Source organism: Lepisma saccharinum, chromosome 13, assembly GCF_977018435.1.
Source record: "Lepisma saccharinum chromosome 13, izLepSacc3.1, whole genome shotgun sequence".
In the NCBI taxonomy this organism is placed as follows: Eukaryota; Metazoa; Arthropoda; class Insecta; order Zygentoma; family Lepismatidae; genus Lepisma; species Lepisma saccharinum.
Window position 1 is genome coordinate 23,645,646 of NC_139241.1, and position 17,484 is coordinate 23,663,129.

Consider the following 17,484-nt stretch of genomic DNA (forward strand, 5'->3'; position numbering starts at 1 on the left):
AGCGACTGAGAGGCCTAGCGTAATGAAAGGCAAGGAAAACTGTTAATCATTGGAAGAGACAATGAGTTTCATGTTTAGATCATTCTATCATATGTATAATTAATGAAATTGCTTATAAAAATAAAAAATGGTACAAAATGCTTCAAAGTAATTGAAAATATCGTCTCCAGGAAAAACCGAGAAAAGGAATACGCCCATTCAAACTGCAAACCTCGATTTGCATACTATATAGAAGGAATTTCCACCACATACTTGAAATTAGTTTGAGAAAATCTAAAATACGAGGAATCCCTATTCTCGTGTTGCTATTTCCTGTCAAATAAGAGGCTGTTGCGGTCTACTTCCGCGCTATACATTGAAGAAACAACGCTTTATACTCCGAAGTAGATACCAATGGTTCATGGACGCCCGCATTTTTTTTCAGGGAAGGGCAAGCAAGGTAGTTTTTTCCAGGGGGGGAAACAAGGTGCATGTCCTACACCATAAGTGTTGTCTTTTAAAAAAAAACATTACTTTAATTTGAAGTTATGTTCATGCAATAATTAACATATATTATTGTAGCTGAAATGACATTATATGTGATATATATAATTTTTGGTTGACTTTCATTTTCCAGGGGGGTCGTCCACCCCTTGCCCCTCTTTCGGACGTCCTTGCAAAGGTTCTATTTTTATTTCGCGTCTACCACTGTTAATCGCGATGATAAAGGATGCGATAGATGATGGAAGTGGTATAAAGACAATATCTTCTAGTCCAGGTTCTAATCAGACTTTAGACTTCGCATTGTATTACGCTAATTAATTTGCCACGGGATCGGCTACTTTGTGTTTGTCTGCTCATCAAATGATTAATTAGTTATTCAAACTCTATAGGTAGCAAAGCGATATAAAATAACGAAACGGAAAAAATCCACTTGACGTCTTGTAGTACTATCATCAACCTACAATTTCATGCTCACAAATCCACACAGGAAACTTCTTGTGGCATTAGTTTTGCGGAATGGCCTTGGGAAATAAAGATCGCCCATTTCCTTGTTCAGCTCTAGACAATTCAGGTGCCTTATCGAAGCTGCTCTTGAGCACGCAGGGTTTCTAACCTACTTCGCCGTAATTCAGTTGTTGTATCTTGATCAATATGCTGCATTGAACATTCCACTCAGAAATCCCATCCTATTCAACAGGGCGAGCTCACTACCATCCACTATGTGTAGGGTATTCTATAGTATTTTAATCAGGCGTAAAAAGTGCTGGGATTCCAATTTGTGACTAATCTCCATACATTAAGCATATTGTTATATAATGACAGTTAGTGGTCTCCATATATTTACGTATATGGGTATATTGTACGAATACACAAACTCGCACATAGATTTTACTTTGATATTAATTCTTTCAGTATGAATAAAACTATTTTCTTTATAGGGAGATCATAGTGGTAACCTAGAGAAACATATCAAGCGGAGGCATCAAGATAAGCTGTCATTTCTGCAGAAGAAGAAAATGAGAAATGCTATCTCTAGTAATCCGAAAGCCAATATTCTCCTAAATGTAAAGATGACTGCAGACATCCTCAGGCAGTCTTGCATCCGACTAATCTCGGAGCACGGACGTCCTTTTTCACTGATGGATGACCAAGCATTTCAAGATATAGTGAATCCTCTTTTGGAAGCGATGCCAGCTTCTGACAGGTGCGTATTTTCATCAATGTCGTCAGATTGTCCTTTACATGTATTCCTTAGTATGTTCACATTGTATACGAATGAAATTATTTTCATTGTTAGTAACGGACAGTCTTAATCAGTGTTCGGAAAGTTACTAGAGTCAGTTGCTTGGTTCAAAAAGTAGGTTCGGTGCAGCTACTCAATTTAAGAATAACTTACTTTTGCAGTTACTTTCTGTTGGATATTTTATTGCGAAAAATTGAACACACCCAATGATCATTAATTACAAGAAAATAAATATTTAAGAAATTTTATTTTGGATTTTATGTCTGTGGTATGTCATCGCATTGTAATATTATGACAACAATCAAGATTAAACCAAACACTGAAGTTTTAATGAGCAACTAGAAATGACGAATTGCAACAAAGCGTGGATGTCCTAAATTCAAAATGGAACGAAGCCCAGCTTTCTTGCCTTAGTAGGAGATTCCGAAAAAAAAAAGGAAACAAAAGCGTCCAGAAAAGAAATAGTTGGAAGCTAAACTACCCCTCTAAGAGAAAGGCCCTTAAATCAATTTGACGTATACAAACAAGACTAATTATTCAAATGCCAACAACTCTAAGCTGATTTTTCAAAGGATGACGCTTGGTCCACGCATAGTCCATCACAGCTATTTCTGGCTTTCAAGACAGAACCCACTCCTTAACTAGCTCAACTACTGTCCTCGCGTAGCTGGGCAGGACTGAAATTTTGGAGGGCTCCCACCAGGAATTTAACCCTGGACCGCTAGCGCCAAATGTTAAATCACTAATAATTTGGCTACGCGGGAGCCCATAGTTGAAACAGTGTTGCGAAATTTAACTTTTTCCCCCAACGCTACAAATTTTAAAGTTAAAAATTTGTCTTAAAGAATAGTAAAAGTAACGTCATAAAGTTACATCTATTGCAAAAATGAAACTCTGCTACGGTTACAGCTACCTTCTTTAGTTAGAATTCCTTAGAAATTCATTTCAGGTTACTTCAAATACATTGATTTTATTGATCCAGCCTCATGTAATGAAGGTAGAGAGTTCTGTATATCCTTACAATGTTTAGAAGGAATGCAATTACGTTAAGTTAGTTTTTCAAATAACTGTAAAACTAGTTACTCACTGACATAATCATGAGTAATTTCAACTGCAACAGTTACTCTTTGAATAAGTAAACTAAGTATAACTGTCTGGAAAAGTAATTTTCTGAAGACTGATATGTATGAGACACATTTTTTCATCAAATGATATTTAACACACTTTTGTACACTCAAACAAAACTAATTAATATAAAGTTTTCAAATATTATGTCAAATTTTCCTCAATTTTACAAAGTTGTTACATATACAGTGCGTTCGTTTTAAACTCTTATAACACAGGTTAGGTCGGAATATGTAATATAAATACTGTATAATTGTCTGCATGCTAGACGTTACGGGACGAAAATGCCGGCATCTGTCCCATATCACGTGCTAACTCTGCGCAGAGACAAAACAAACTCACTGTACTCCATATGCCTAGAGACAGGTTATGCTAACATTCTGTAGCTTTCCAGTGCTGGATGGAACTGAGCATGCAGTACAACTTATTTAGATATCCCCTATATACTATTGTTAATATATTTTAGAAAATAAAAAAAATATAGGTGTCACATATATCCTTTTCACAGCCTTAGGTATATCTGAATGAAGCAAAAAGACCTATTGCCAAAGCCCAGTGCTGTGACCAGGGAGGGTGGTGTTATAACTTCCTCATTAGTTCAAACTTTACTAAAGAGCGTTGATTGCATCAAATAACACTGTTTATTGCATGCAAGCTGCGTTAGTTTCTAGACACACTGATAGAGGTTAACCTATTATGGTTTTAAATAACAATCTTTTTCACTTTCACCAAAAAAGTGTTCTGCTTTCTCATATTTGTAGCATTTGCCTAGTTGATGAAAGCTTGATAATATAATTAATTCATACTATTTGAAAAATATTTTTAAGAATTTTAATTCTATTTTGGGTTTGAAACAAATGTCTTGAAAATTTCAAAAATCAAGAAACAACTTATCAATTAAGGATGAAAGCAAATTTTATTCTCTGCAGGTTTATCGTGAACAAGGAAGGTGTACGGAACATGCTATTCAGTCAGGCCCAGCAGATCAGAGAAACAATACGCGGCGAAATGGAGGGAAAATTGATACATCTAAAAGTTGATTCTACTTCGAAAAATGGACGATCATTCTTTGGTGTCAACGTTCAGTTTGTTGTAAATGGGGCTCTCCAATTGCGTACTTTGTCAGTTCAAGAGTTATTTGTGTCTCAAACAGGTAGCAATTTGCGTTACGAATTGTTGAACATTCTGGATAAGTATAATGTGCCCGTGGAGAATATATATAGTTTAACTACAGACACTGGAGCAAACATGATTAAAGCCGGGAAACTTATTGGGGAAGATCAAGAAACACAGATGTCTAATATTTCTCAAGACACTTACGAAGATGAAGATATTGAAATGGAATTGACGAGTAAAGATTATCGTCTCCAATCCGTTCGTTGCGCGTCGCATACTCTTCATTTAGTCGTGAATGATGCTCTCAATTCCATTCCTGAAGTTAAGGATATTATTGTGACATGTCAAGCAGCATGCCGTGTCTTACGATCGCCTACAGCACGGCGTCAATTGAATGCAGAATCACTGCCGGTACCATCCCTTGATGTCCCGACAAGATGGAACAGCACAAATGATATGCTCCAGTCACTTTTTACACTTAAAAAGTTCATAGGGGATTACTATCAAGAGCAAGTTAAAATAAAGCAAGAAGACTGGATATACATTGAGGCTATTTTGACGTCACTGGAACCAGCCAAAGTAGCCACAAAGAGGCTGCAAGAAGAACAGATTCTACTTGGCGACTTCTACGGGATATGGCTGGAGTGTCGCCTTAAAACATCAACAATCAACACAGACCTTGCACGCCACATAGTAGAGGGCATGGACAAACGAGAAAAACAAGCATTATATGTCAATAACGAAGAGAGACTTCCATCATTATTTGAGTATCCAGGATTTCTTGCTTCTATTTACATGGATCCCAGGTACTTTTCTGTTTTAAGTGAAGAAAACATCCATGTGGCGAAGGTGTATCTCCAGAAGTTGTGGTTAAGACTTGAACACATGAAATCCTTATCAGTGTGTGGAGAGGTAAAGAAACAAGAAGATTCCAGCACTGAAGATGATGACAGTGACCATGTCACAAACTACTTAAAGAAACAAGATTTATTGCGGCGGAATACCATATCTGCACCAAAGTTTAATATTGCGTCATTATTGGACACTTACTTTGTTTCAACTCGAAGACTGAAAAGGACTGAAAATGTTCTAAATTTCTGGGAAATTAGAAAATCAAGTTGTCCCGAATTGTACATTTTGGCTTGTATTGTTCTCTCTACTCCTGCAACACAAGTTAGTGTCGAGAGACTCTTTTCATCTCTGAAATTCATACTAAACCCACTCAGGTGTAATATGGCAACCGAAATTATTGATGACATACTTGTTATTAGAAATAATTATATTTTCATGAAAAAAAATCTAACTAAATCTTCATTAAAAAGCAATCTCAGAAATAGCAGCACAGAATTGACTACAAACATTGTAGCAAACTTTGTGGAATCCAATGATACACCACAGAAAGATCTTGTACAACATGTTGAAAATGTGGGGAATATTACTGTCTAGATTAATAATGTATATAATTACTTGATTTTTTTTGTGATCTTATAGTTCATTATACATAAGTAGCTGTAACCAAAGAAAATCTTTTCAGAGGTTCCATAAGAAGTAATTTAATTAAAAGAACAATTTTGCTCGTACTTGTTTAATGTTTCCTAGTAATTAATAAATTTAGTTTTGAGTAGCTGTCTTACCTGTTCACAAAATTGCACAGATATACTGATGTTATACAAGAGTATGAAATATATTTTTATTCATGTCAAATTTGTGGAATTCTGTTTAGTTTTAAATTGACACCTGAAGGAAATGACAGTGTATTTGCTTTGTTTTGAAAGATACAAAATTTCTCTAGTTTTTTAAGTAATAAGGTCTTTTTTTTCCTTGTTTTAGAATTTACCTTGGAATGATTAAGAGAATAATAAAGATATTCAACAAAATTTTAAAAACTGTTTCAATATATACTTTTCAGAACCTCCGTTCTATTCTTATGCTTATACAGTACGAATGCATACTTTAAATATATGTATATTTACATTTTTTTAAAAAAAATTGAGCTTCGATGTTGTAGGGAGTTGAATATATGGCAAATATTGTTATTCCTTGGTTGGTGAACAAATCCTAATTTTTTTTTATTGTATTAATTCCCATGATATCTGTTTCTTTGTGAGAGATTAGTGTAAATTTTTAGATTTTTTATGATAAATTTGACAGCCATTTTAGAATGTACCTCAAAATGTAACATTTAGAGCACATTACTCAGGAACACCACTCAATAACAGACGTTACTGTTAGCCTCCTAATATGTAACCTAAAATCAATTCTTGTTTTTCAAACATGCTACTTCCTAAGGTTAAGTTTAGTTCTCTTGTTATAAAATTCTCTTAATAAAATATCAAAAAATGGCAACATCATTGTCATTATTTTGTCTAAGTAATTATTGCATGGCATCTGATAAATTATCAAAAGACGCACGCAAATGCAAATTAATGTACATTAATTACCTTGATGGACGCACGTGTCTGCCTGTGTGTGTATCCAAATCAGCATGTTACTTTCTAATGTTCTGGACAATGAGTTTTTGAAGAATGGAAACCGAATAGTCAATCACTCTACTACCAAATCATCCCGTGTAACAGCATGGAATGTAAATGGAGATGACAAATAGCATCCACATATCTTTTGAACTTGACTCATTTTGTTAGAATCAGTCGTTCCACATGTCTTATCGATACCTCAAAAATACTGAACCCACAATTGTAATATTAAAATGGGCTCCAATAACTATCAAAGTTTAATTTTTGCATGGCTGAGTTGGGGTCATGTAAATTCTTGTCCTCGCTAAAGTACAGTATGCGTACGTTGCACAAGACTATATAAAAACAAAGTAAATTTGTTACACACACATAAGTGCGCGCCCGCAATTGCATAGCTGAAAGTCTACTGAACACACACACACATCAACTTTCGAGCACTAACGATGACCATTGCCATAAGCACAATCTCTGGCGTGTGTCCAAACATGCACTTCTATGTTCACTATCTAGTAGTAGCAATTTATGGTAGAAATCAATGGTCACTAAAAGTGCATGTTACAACGTCTGCCCACACCTGGGAGTTAGGAATGGAAGACATCGCCATTATGTTATTAAGTGTCCTGTTCAAAATGTCCTTACTTTTATTTTTAAGAAATTTGCCAGAGAACGAAGCGCGATAGTTTTCAATTACATAGAAAATGATGCACCCCCTCAGAGGAGTAACCACAAATTCTTGTCTGCGGGGGGAGTACTTGGATAAACTATTAATAATAGTAGTAATAATGGCACTATTATTATACGTACACAATTTATATAGCCTATATTAATACATTACATAATGAATTCATTCGCCCCACAACAAACAACAAAAAATATGCCTCTGAAATGTGTGCGCTTCTTCTCCCCCAAACAATTGTTCATACATTTAAGACTCAACTGTTTGTAATAGTCTGACGTACTTACTTCTTGTTACTTCTCCCTCTGGTAATTTACAATGCATTACAGAAAATAAATTGCTAGCGAAGCGATCAAGAAAACTTTTAGATCCAAATTTTTGCAAACTGAAAACAATATTGATTTAATATGGCGCAAAAAAATCATGGAGGCCCATGACATTCTCTTTTACATTTTTTTTTCTATTTACATCGTTCGGCGTCCAGGGCTGACTGCCGCCGTCCCCTATACATCGACCACAAGGAAAAAAACCTTGGGACGAAAAGTCCCCGCGCAGCTTTCCCTTCTTCCCTCCACCTCGGGCCATAAGGAAGCATGGTCCACTCTCCCCCTCCCCTACAAGCGGGAGTATGGTGTACAGGAGTCGTGGGTCTGCGCAGGTTGTTTTGCTCATGGTTCCACTATAGCTAAGGGTTTGAAATTGACAAGACTGTAAGAAAAGCAGATATTGCGAGCGAAACGAGCTAGACAATTTTATATAACTTTATTTACATTTGTATAAAGATATAAATCGAAAGGGGGCAATTGCCCTTCTGTGCCTCCTTGCAGATGCTCTTGACCGTCTGGAAGAAATAATGCACGAAAGACGTGAAAACTAAATCCGTCTTTAGTATCGTTTTGTCCTGCAACTCTTAGATTCTGCAACCTTTCTTTCCATAGTTCAATGTTTGCAACCTTACCCCTTAGAATTGATTTCCGTCCAAGGTTGAGGCCCAATCTCCCCCCCCCCCCTGTGGTTGCACCACTGCACCTTCTTTAGCCGTAGTTGTTTTGTGAACTTTCATTGGCTTAAAAATACTTCATTTTCTTCAAGAGCATAATATAGTTTAATAACCGGCGATAAAATTCCTCTCCCCTAACTTTCTGGATTAAAGTATAATAATATAGGGGCATGGAAATCTGAAAGGGGGGTGCGGATGGCCACCTCTCTCCTTTAGAAAACGAATGTCAGCTAAAAGTATATATTTCACACGTATAATTTGATTCCAGTCATAGTAATTTACATTAATTATTATAATGGGTATGCAGGAATGCGATAATTTCGAATTCAAGTGGTGTTTCTTGAGGGGGCAACACTATTATCGGGGTAATATGCCCCATGGAAAAATACCTCGCTTCTCCCTCCGTCGAAAATATCTGCAGACGTCCATGATTAGGGCGGGGCATTAACCCCCCCTTTGGACTTCGTGCGCACGCCTATGGCTACTCATTTCTACACTACATGGAAGGTTTATTCAATTTCGAGCCAAAAGTGTAATTTTCAAATCAGGGTTTTTAAACGTCCACGAACCCATCAACTAATGGGTTCTATTGGGTTCCGCAACAATACCGGAACCTGTTCTATCACAGTGTAAATTCGGTCCAAGTTGCGTATTGTTTCATTTCAAATATGGAACTTAGACCGTCTTTAAATTGATCCGGAACGAAGGACCCTGTGCCGTATTTCAATTGATCCAGAAAAAAGGTTCCTGGAACTTATTTAAATACCTTAAACATAAAAAGGCTCTTTACGGTCCAGATCCATTTATGCTTGCTAATATTCCCTGCTGAACCTGAATTGAATTGATTTAAAATTCCTGATCCTTTAACAACCCTGGTGGAAATTCATTAATTTACAAACAACCATATTTTTAACGAAACATTAATCCCACACAATATACTGAGTTATTTTTCGCAATGTTCCAATGAATGGCAAGAGATTTGGGCTATTCCTTTTTCTTCCTTGATGTTTAATAGATTATATTTGTCACGCACCTATAACGTTACTAGCAAACATTTGTGAATTGTTCTTTCCTTGTAACGTTAACATCTACCATACTGAATTTATTTACGTTCCTTATGCAGATGGTATGTACCCAACTGCATTTTGTTCCGTTCCGCTACAGTGGTTTACATTTTGTTACATTCCTATGTAACGTTAATTAACCATATTGCCTTTCACTTCGTTCCGTTACGGAGGATTGCATTCATTACGTTCCTATGTACCGTTATTTACTACCATGTTGCATTTCGTTACGTTTTTTTGTAACGCTAGTATATACCACAATGCATTTCGTTACTACGTTCCTTGTATCCTTGTAACGGTAGTATATACCATATTGCATATTACGTTATGTTCCAATGTGCTCATTTCGTTCCGTTCCTTTATAACGTTAATATCTACCATAATACATTTTGTTACGTTCTCTGTAACGTCAGTCTGTAACATATTGCATTTCGTTACGTTACATGGGTACCAGCAGCTGAACCATACTCTTCCTCCTACAAAATGGAACGTAACGTGTAACGCAAATTGGGTACGTTACGACTCCCTGATTGTACTGCACATTATATACGAGATATATTTTTTTGTTGCTTTTCCCCATCAAAAACGAGGGTGCGTATTATACACGCACGCGCATTATACATGCGTAAATACGGTAGTTCACTAGGACTTTGTCAACCAGACTCCTCCCTAAAAATCAAGGTTACAGAACAACATGTTCCCAAGCGGATGATGGCAATGGCTACTACTGAAATTAAATGTAAGTCCAACACACATTGCATAGGCAGACCCACCATACCTATCAATGCACTCAAAACATATCTGGCAGGCATGTAAATGAAAGAAGCACACTCACCATAATACACTGTTCGTGTGAATTAGATACTGGCAATAAGTAGGAGCACTATGTTTGCTTCCTGTTTACTGTAATTGTAGGCAACAGATCCTGCAACGGCATGCATTTCTCGCTGAAAATCTACGTAGTAACATAAAAAATGTACATCAAGAAAAATCACAGGACATAACACACACATCACCTGTCACATGTTGCTTTGGTCTGACAGCTGCCTCAAAGATCTACTATGATTCATGTATAGCAAACCATGCATAAATCTCATGAAATGGCAGATATTATTAACAGCAGTTAACACATTGGGGTCTCACGACGGGCATAGCCCGCAGTGTACTTAAAGTCAATGTGGACGAACGATAGGCATAGCTCATCCTGCGGTATGCAATCGCTTTGCTGATTGAACTACGGGCTATGTTCGTACTTTGTCTCATGTGCGTGTTCATTCAAGCCCCTCTGTTGAAATTCCGACTGCTAGGTGACTCATGTGCTATTTGTATCTCGCACCTGCAACTGTTTGTTGTTGGGTTGATGTACGTTACATTTTTAGAATGGCGTTGTTAGATCCAGACTGCATAGTGGAAATTCTACATAAGGATTTCGCCTCAGAGTTTGAAGTTAGCGACGATTTTGATGATGAAGATGAATTTGAAGATTTGGAAGTTAGGTTGTATTCGTAATAATTAATTGTTGACAATATAAACAGTCTTGCAAACTCTAGTATTTTATGAATGAAGTGAGAAGAGGTCATTTTTTTGGGTCTATTCATCTTGCCTCTTGCTTGATTCTCTTACATGCACTGATGTATTTTTAGTTTTTCCATTTATTATTTTGTATAGTGTATGTCAAATGAAAATTTATTTTACTTATTTATTTGTTTAATTTTTACAGATGACGCAGAACCAACTGATACATCGTCTGGTCCTGTCCTGCAACCACTTTTTCATACAAAAGCTAATTACCTGTAATTTGTAATTACAGAAGGTTGTTCGGGATCTCTGAGGACAATGTTGGAAGGGTGATAAGTTCATGAAAACCCATGTCGCCACCAACGATCATGCTCAATTGGAAAACCAGCATACCGTGCTATAGCCCGACAACGTAATTTCCATTGCACAGACTTTTCCGAAGAGTTATCATGTCCAACTTTTCCCACTCCTCCTGACAGGCTTTCCAGAGGCCATTGAGAGTGCGTGGACGTCTCTTTCCTAAGGCCCGTAAGAACAGACGAGTCGAACGGGAGGTATGGCTGGATGCTTTATCTTGGTGCACCCAGACCTGGTTTTTGCCCCCCCCCCCCCCCATACAGTGCCGGGATATCTATGTTATAAATGGGTGTTAAAACCTCATCCTGATAGTACGTGGAGTTCACCTTCACATTATTAGCTACACGGCGAATTGCGAGCTTGCCATTATAGCAGTATCCAGCGATGATCATGAAACCCCGTGGAAAACTTTCCTGGCATTCTCGATACAATGTTTGATAATTGTTTTTGTCGCGAGGGCGGTAGTAAATCGCGTGGGGTTTGTGACAGTCACTAAGGTAGACATATGCTTCGTCTAATGTCACCACATTTTTCCATCTATCCCCTGCAAGATAGGTCTCATAGAGCTTTCTAGTGTTCGTGCGACGTTCTGCAATGTGACGAGGCAACAGCTTGTGAACTCGCCGCTTATGCCGCATTTCTAGTTGCAGGTCCTTCTTGATTATGGTGTTGACACAGACATTCCCAACTTACGTGCGATACTCTTTTGGGGGGCAGGGTTACCACCTGACACAAGGGCCTTCACTTTTCTCACTATGTCCGGTGTACACTCGTAGCTGCTCGTGGATTTGCCTGTTTCTTTCCCTGTGGAATTAGGCCCATTTGGCCTTTGCCTTTTTTGTTCAATACCGCAACGATACCGTTCTTCGATATCAGAAAACCACGCTTCTTGAACATTCCTTTGATTGCCGAATAGCTATATTTAACATCGGAAAGAGCTGTTATGTAGCCCTCCCAGTATGGTTCAATTTTCTTCGGCATCGTTGTAGGTAAATGGCACAAAACTCTGCACACGCGTTCTCGGTACTGATGTGACTCAGCATGCACCGTTTGGACGAACTGACTTTGATAACAGCAACGCCAGCGGCTTTCAAAATCACCAGAGATTCCGAACAACCTTCTGTATTTTTGTAATTATTTTTTGTTATGTGCTCATAAGAAGAATTTTTATGCAAGATCCAAAAGATGTATTGATAGTTTATGTAGTTAATTATTGAAATTTCCAGATTACGAACTTAAAATATCTCTATATTAACATTTGTTACAATGTTGTACTTTTTTTTCACAAAACATTGCTGAAAAAATATTCAAAAATGTCTGAAAATGAAAAGAAAATTTAACAAATTTTTGTTCATTGAAAAGAGGAAGTTTTGTAGATTTAAGAAATGTGTGGTAAATAAAAACAAATTAAAAATATTTTTTTCTACGATTTTTTGAAAAACAACCAAAAACCGCAGACCAGAGGTAAAAATGCTGTATTATGGGGCCAGACCCGAATGTGTTAAAATGCAGTTCGATTAAAAAATACCCCTCATCAATATATCTGCTTATGACATGCAACCTTCTAAAAAGCAAGCAAAGGAGTGGTAACTTACTTGAAACGAGGTTCCAAACCCAATGTCAGTAGGGTCGTAGCCCCACCAAAGGAGTGCCCCATTATGAAAGGTGATTCAACTTGTAACCTCCCCTGAAAATACAACAAAAATTATGTATAATATGAATGTCACTCAGTTTGACATGTACCTGTACATTATTAACCTCAAGTCCTTCACCACTTTAACTCTTGTTAATTTTAACATACACTATTATTTCAATTTTTGCCAGTTTCATACCATTTAACAACAAAATCAGCTAATAAGCTTTAACCCTGCAGGATGAGCACTCTCTGCAAGGACTCAAGGATGTACATTGGATGAAAAATACCAACAAGCACAATTGCTTATTAAGTTCAAATTGTAATCGCTTTAAAGCATGTAAATTGTAATACCTTCATTGATTAATATAACTTTATTAAGTTTGAAAATTTTCACTGAATCACACAATTGCTAAAAATGAGAAGAAAAAAAATATGTTGAAGTATCAAACTGAACGTATGAGTGCACATTGGGTGAAATTTACCCAGGCAGTATTTCTTTCTATGGCCCTGCAAGCAGAACTAATGAAGTTTCACAGCCGATTCAAGGTCCCAATATTCAGAAGGGTTAACTGGAAAGGTACTGAGACATTTATTGGAAATGATCGGAACATATTTCAAAATCACACACAGAATTTTTACACATACTGGTCAATCCTCATGAAGATGCCACATGGTGTAAACTTTGCATTATAAAAAATGTTTATGTTCAATGTAATGTAAATGGTACCAACAGAGACTTTCCATGAAGTGGTCCCACTCCCTATAAATAATAAAATGAATCAATATGGAAATTATTGTTTTTAATTGCATTAAGGTTTAAATTTGCATATACATATAATTTGCATATATCACCACATCTGTAGTGTCTATGGTTCAGTCAAATTTTGCTACAGTTTTAAAGTGTCACACACGTAATGAATTTTCGTTACTGCTTTTCATGCATTCAGGCTGTCATCATATTCAAGGTTTTTTTTATTTGTTAGCAGACACCACAATGTACTTCATGATTCTATGAAATGAGTTCATTATGAATAGTTTAAGCCAATCACATGTCTAGAACTTTACATTTATGTGTGAACTTCACACACGTAACACTGGAATGCCCCTAATAGTTTTTTTCTGCATGGTGAGAAAATTTAGTCTTTCTTATAAATGATGCTTCAGCATACTATTTTGACACGCAAAGCAAATATGTTTGAATGGTATAAGAAACATGCATATGTAAATAGCTTACCTTGAAACACTCCAGCGGAAAACCATTATTCAACACATTGTGTATTAAATCACCCCTGTTCATTTTTTCCAGCAAATCCAGAGCCTTCTGACACTCAACTGCCCTTTGATGCACCTGGAAGGGGAAAAGGAATCAGCACATGAAATGAAGTGGGGAAAATTCAGTCAATAAGCATTATGTAAAACTCATTGCAAATTCTCTCAAATACAAAGAGTGATCCACAGAAAAGAAGCACATTTCTACCTTCACTAAGTGCTTCCTTTCACTAAAATTAGTTTTTCAAAGGAAGGAATACATGTCCCTTCTCATTCCCCTACAAAGGAAGTACTCGACAATCATTTTGTTTGACCTGTGAACAGTATGCACTGCCAATGTTTTAAATTCAAAGATTAGCTTGAGAAAGACCCAAAAAGAAACAGCGAGAGATGACATGTGCTTCTCCAATGTATAATGGACATTTTGCTGCTAGATGAAAGTTGCCACATGATAATGTCTCACTGAGCCTGCAATGATGTAATGTGACACTTTCTCAAAGTCTAAATATCCAGAAAATTATGCAAAATGCAGTTTGTGTTTGAAACAATATAGTAGGGGATGTGGATTTTCTGATTAAATTAGTATATGTAAAACTATGAATATTTTATGAAAAAAAAAACTGGCAGAATTCTGGGGGATATATTCAATAGAAAACTTGCATATTAAAATTATAAATACTCAGAATGGCATCAAATTCATACAATTTTCAAGAATGGGTATCCGTGGCAATCAATAAGAGTTGATATTTATACTGGTTAAAAGGGGCTCAGCCCTAAGGAGTTGGCAACGTATCCAGATGTCATCAAGAAGTGGGGGATGTACAGTCACGGACAGTTCTGGGTTGTAATAAATGCATCGTCTTTCAATGTAATTGTTACAACCCAGCAGTGTCCGTGACTGTACCTCAAGGTCTGCCTCCCTATTCTGCCCACTTAGGTCCTTGTTATATGGAATATCCCAGTGTAACGGATACATCAAAAAGCATTCTTAACCAAGCATGCTCTCTGCTAGGACGTAAGAGCACACGCTGGTAAAAAATATCCACAAGTAAAATTGCTTCTTAAGTCTGCATTTTAATTGTTTTAAAGCATGTAAATAATAACACCTTCATCGATTCATCTGATTTCATTAAGTTTGAACATTTTTATTTCATTATGCAAAGAAAAAAATTAGAAAATATTAGAAAGAAAAATACAGCAAAATAAGTGCTCTCTGCCATAAAGTAAAAACATGCGATGGGTAAAAAAATACCCACAAGAAAAATTTCTCATAACAATTTTAATTGTTTTAAAGCATGTAAATAGTAATACCTTCATTTATTCATTTTGAACTTTTGCATTGAATAACACAATTGATAAAAACGAGAAAAAAAGAACATGTGGCAATACCAAACTGAAACGTATGAGCTTGCATTGGGTGGAATTTCTCTGGACAGTGTTTCTTGCCACTATGCCATTGGAGAGTCCTAAATTGTTTAGTGGTGCATCACATACAGGGTGGCTCAAAAAGTCACTTAACACCCTCGGTACAGGGCCACTGCAGCACGCAACGTGGAAATGGTGATGACCAATCGTTGCCAGACTAAGGGGGAACCACACTGATGCCACCCGCATGGTCGACGGCCATCTTGATGTCTGCCATCTTGAATTAAACTTCAGAATTTTAAATGGGAAGGGGGTGATATGATATATCAAATCAGGCTAGAATTTCACGAGAAATGCAACGGTGAAGGTTTTTTCGACGTATCTTTAACCAATAAAAAGTTATGACTGAATTCTTGTACCAATTTGCTCCTTTTCGAGGTGTTAGAAAAATGCCTTAAAATTTGTTTAGCGCATTGGTAATGCATCGACATCAAAGCGATGTCTAGGGAAAGAAGTTCGCATGCCATTGCACACGATTTTAATCGGATACGTCCACGAAGAGCTGTGCATTATGAATGGTTGTCACGAACAATTACATTGTAACGCTTCCATTAAATGAAAAATCCTTCACAGTGACAAGGCTAATGTTTATGTTCATAAGGGAGTTCATAAACAGAATATTCGATGCTTTTTATCTGATAACCCATTTTCGACAGATCAAAGCTGAATGGTTAGTGCTGGTAAGTTAATGGTGTGTCGTGCTGTGTGGAACACGACTGGTTAGTCAATTTTTCATTAACGGAACCTTAAATGCTTAGGGCTACTTGGATTTGTTAAATAAACAGGTTTTTTCATCCTTGCTTATGGAAGAAGGTACTTTTTACAGAGTTTTTTTTACAATAGAGAGGAACACCCCCCTTCCCATTTAAAATTCTGAAGTTGAATTCAAGATGGCGGACATCAAGATGGCCGCCGACCATGCGGGTGGCGTCAATGTGGTTCCCCCTTAGCCTGATAACGATTGGTCATCACCATTTCCATGTTGCACGCTGTAGTGGCCTTGTATCGGGAGTGTTAAGTGACTTATTGAGCCACCCTGTATTTCCTTTGATTGAGTTTGTTTCTTTTACTTCATTTTTTACTACCACTTTTGTCTAATAGCGAAAATGAGGATGAGTAATGTTGTGATGAAATTGATGAAATAAAAGGATATAAGTGAGGCAATTACATACCTGCTGATTTCTAACTGGGTATTGCTTTTTTCTTTCGTCCATCTTTTTATGCATTATCCAAGTTGGGTGATTATTTCTCTGGTCCTCTTCAGATTCATAGTAGAAGGATGCACATGCAGTTCCATCCCTAAAATACATCCAGGGATAGTGCAACAGATAAGTAAAAGAGACATTGAAAAGTGCAGAGACTATCCTCAAACATACACTCGAATTAGTTACTTCACTGTAAATGTCACATTTATTTCAGATAATCTGCATATTCCTGTTCTGACCGACAGCCTGAAAATATGTGAAGAATAGTGCCATGTACCTTGAAAAATAGGCAACTAATTTAAACTGAAGGATACTCACAGGTTTACATGGGGTCAATAGCAATGGGTAGTTGCAGTACAGGATGGTCTGGCATTTGTACAGTGCTGGTACTCTATCGGCATCGGGCAATAAAGGCATAGGTGTGTTGGTTGATTAATAAAATTACCAATAATTTTAAAGATTAGATATATCTATAAATATCTTACAATGTAGTGTAATAATGTGCCATTTTGTCACACTTTTATGAATATGAACAAAATAGTGTCCATTTTTTTTTTTAAAACTAAATATCTAAATATACAGATTCTTTTGCATTGCAAAGGCTTGGTTCATCTGATTGAAATAATTTTTTTTTGGGTGTGTCAGCACTTAGGCGATGTGCACCCATCACTAGACAGGGCGCACACAGCCCCTTACCGTAGCTACAGTCAATATATCTCTCTCTGAGTAGAACCTCTTTACCTACTTAAAAGCTGAGGCTGTAAAGGGGCACTCAGCACATATATGGACAAAACACAGGACAATACACAGACTCCGCTACGGAGGATGGCCATGTGATGCTACCTGGTTCATCTGGTATCATACATTTATTAAGGGGTCAGTGAACCATTTGG

The 17,484-nt window shown here is 36.9% G+C and overlaps 1 protein-coding gene across 1 annotated transcript in view; it reads right to left on the bottom strand.

Moving 5' to 3' along the window:
* The window catches only part of LOC145997207 (platelet-activating factor acetylhydrolase-like), an 81,348-nt gene that overhangs the window by 25,142 nt on the left and 38,722 nt on the right, over nucleotides 1-17,484 (bottom strand). The window contains exons 5-7 of the mRNA XM_083133960.1: nucleotides 16,559-16,685; nucleotides 13,927-14,040; nucleotides 12,652-12,743 (exon numbers count right to left, since the gene is read on the bottom strand). Of these exons, the coding sequence (XP_082990086.1) occupies nucleotides 12,652-12,743; nucleotides 13,927-14,040; nucleotides 16,559-16,685 (333 nt within the window). The remainder of the gene's footprint in view (nucleotides 1-12,651; nucleotides 12,744-13,926; nucleotides 14,041-16,558; nucleotides 16,686-17,484) is intronic.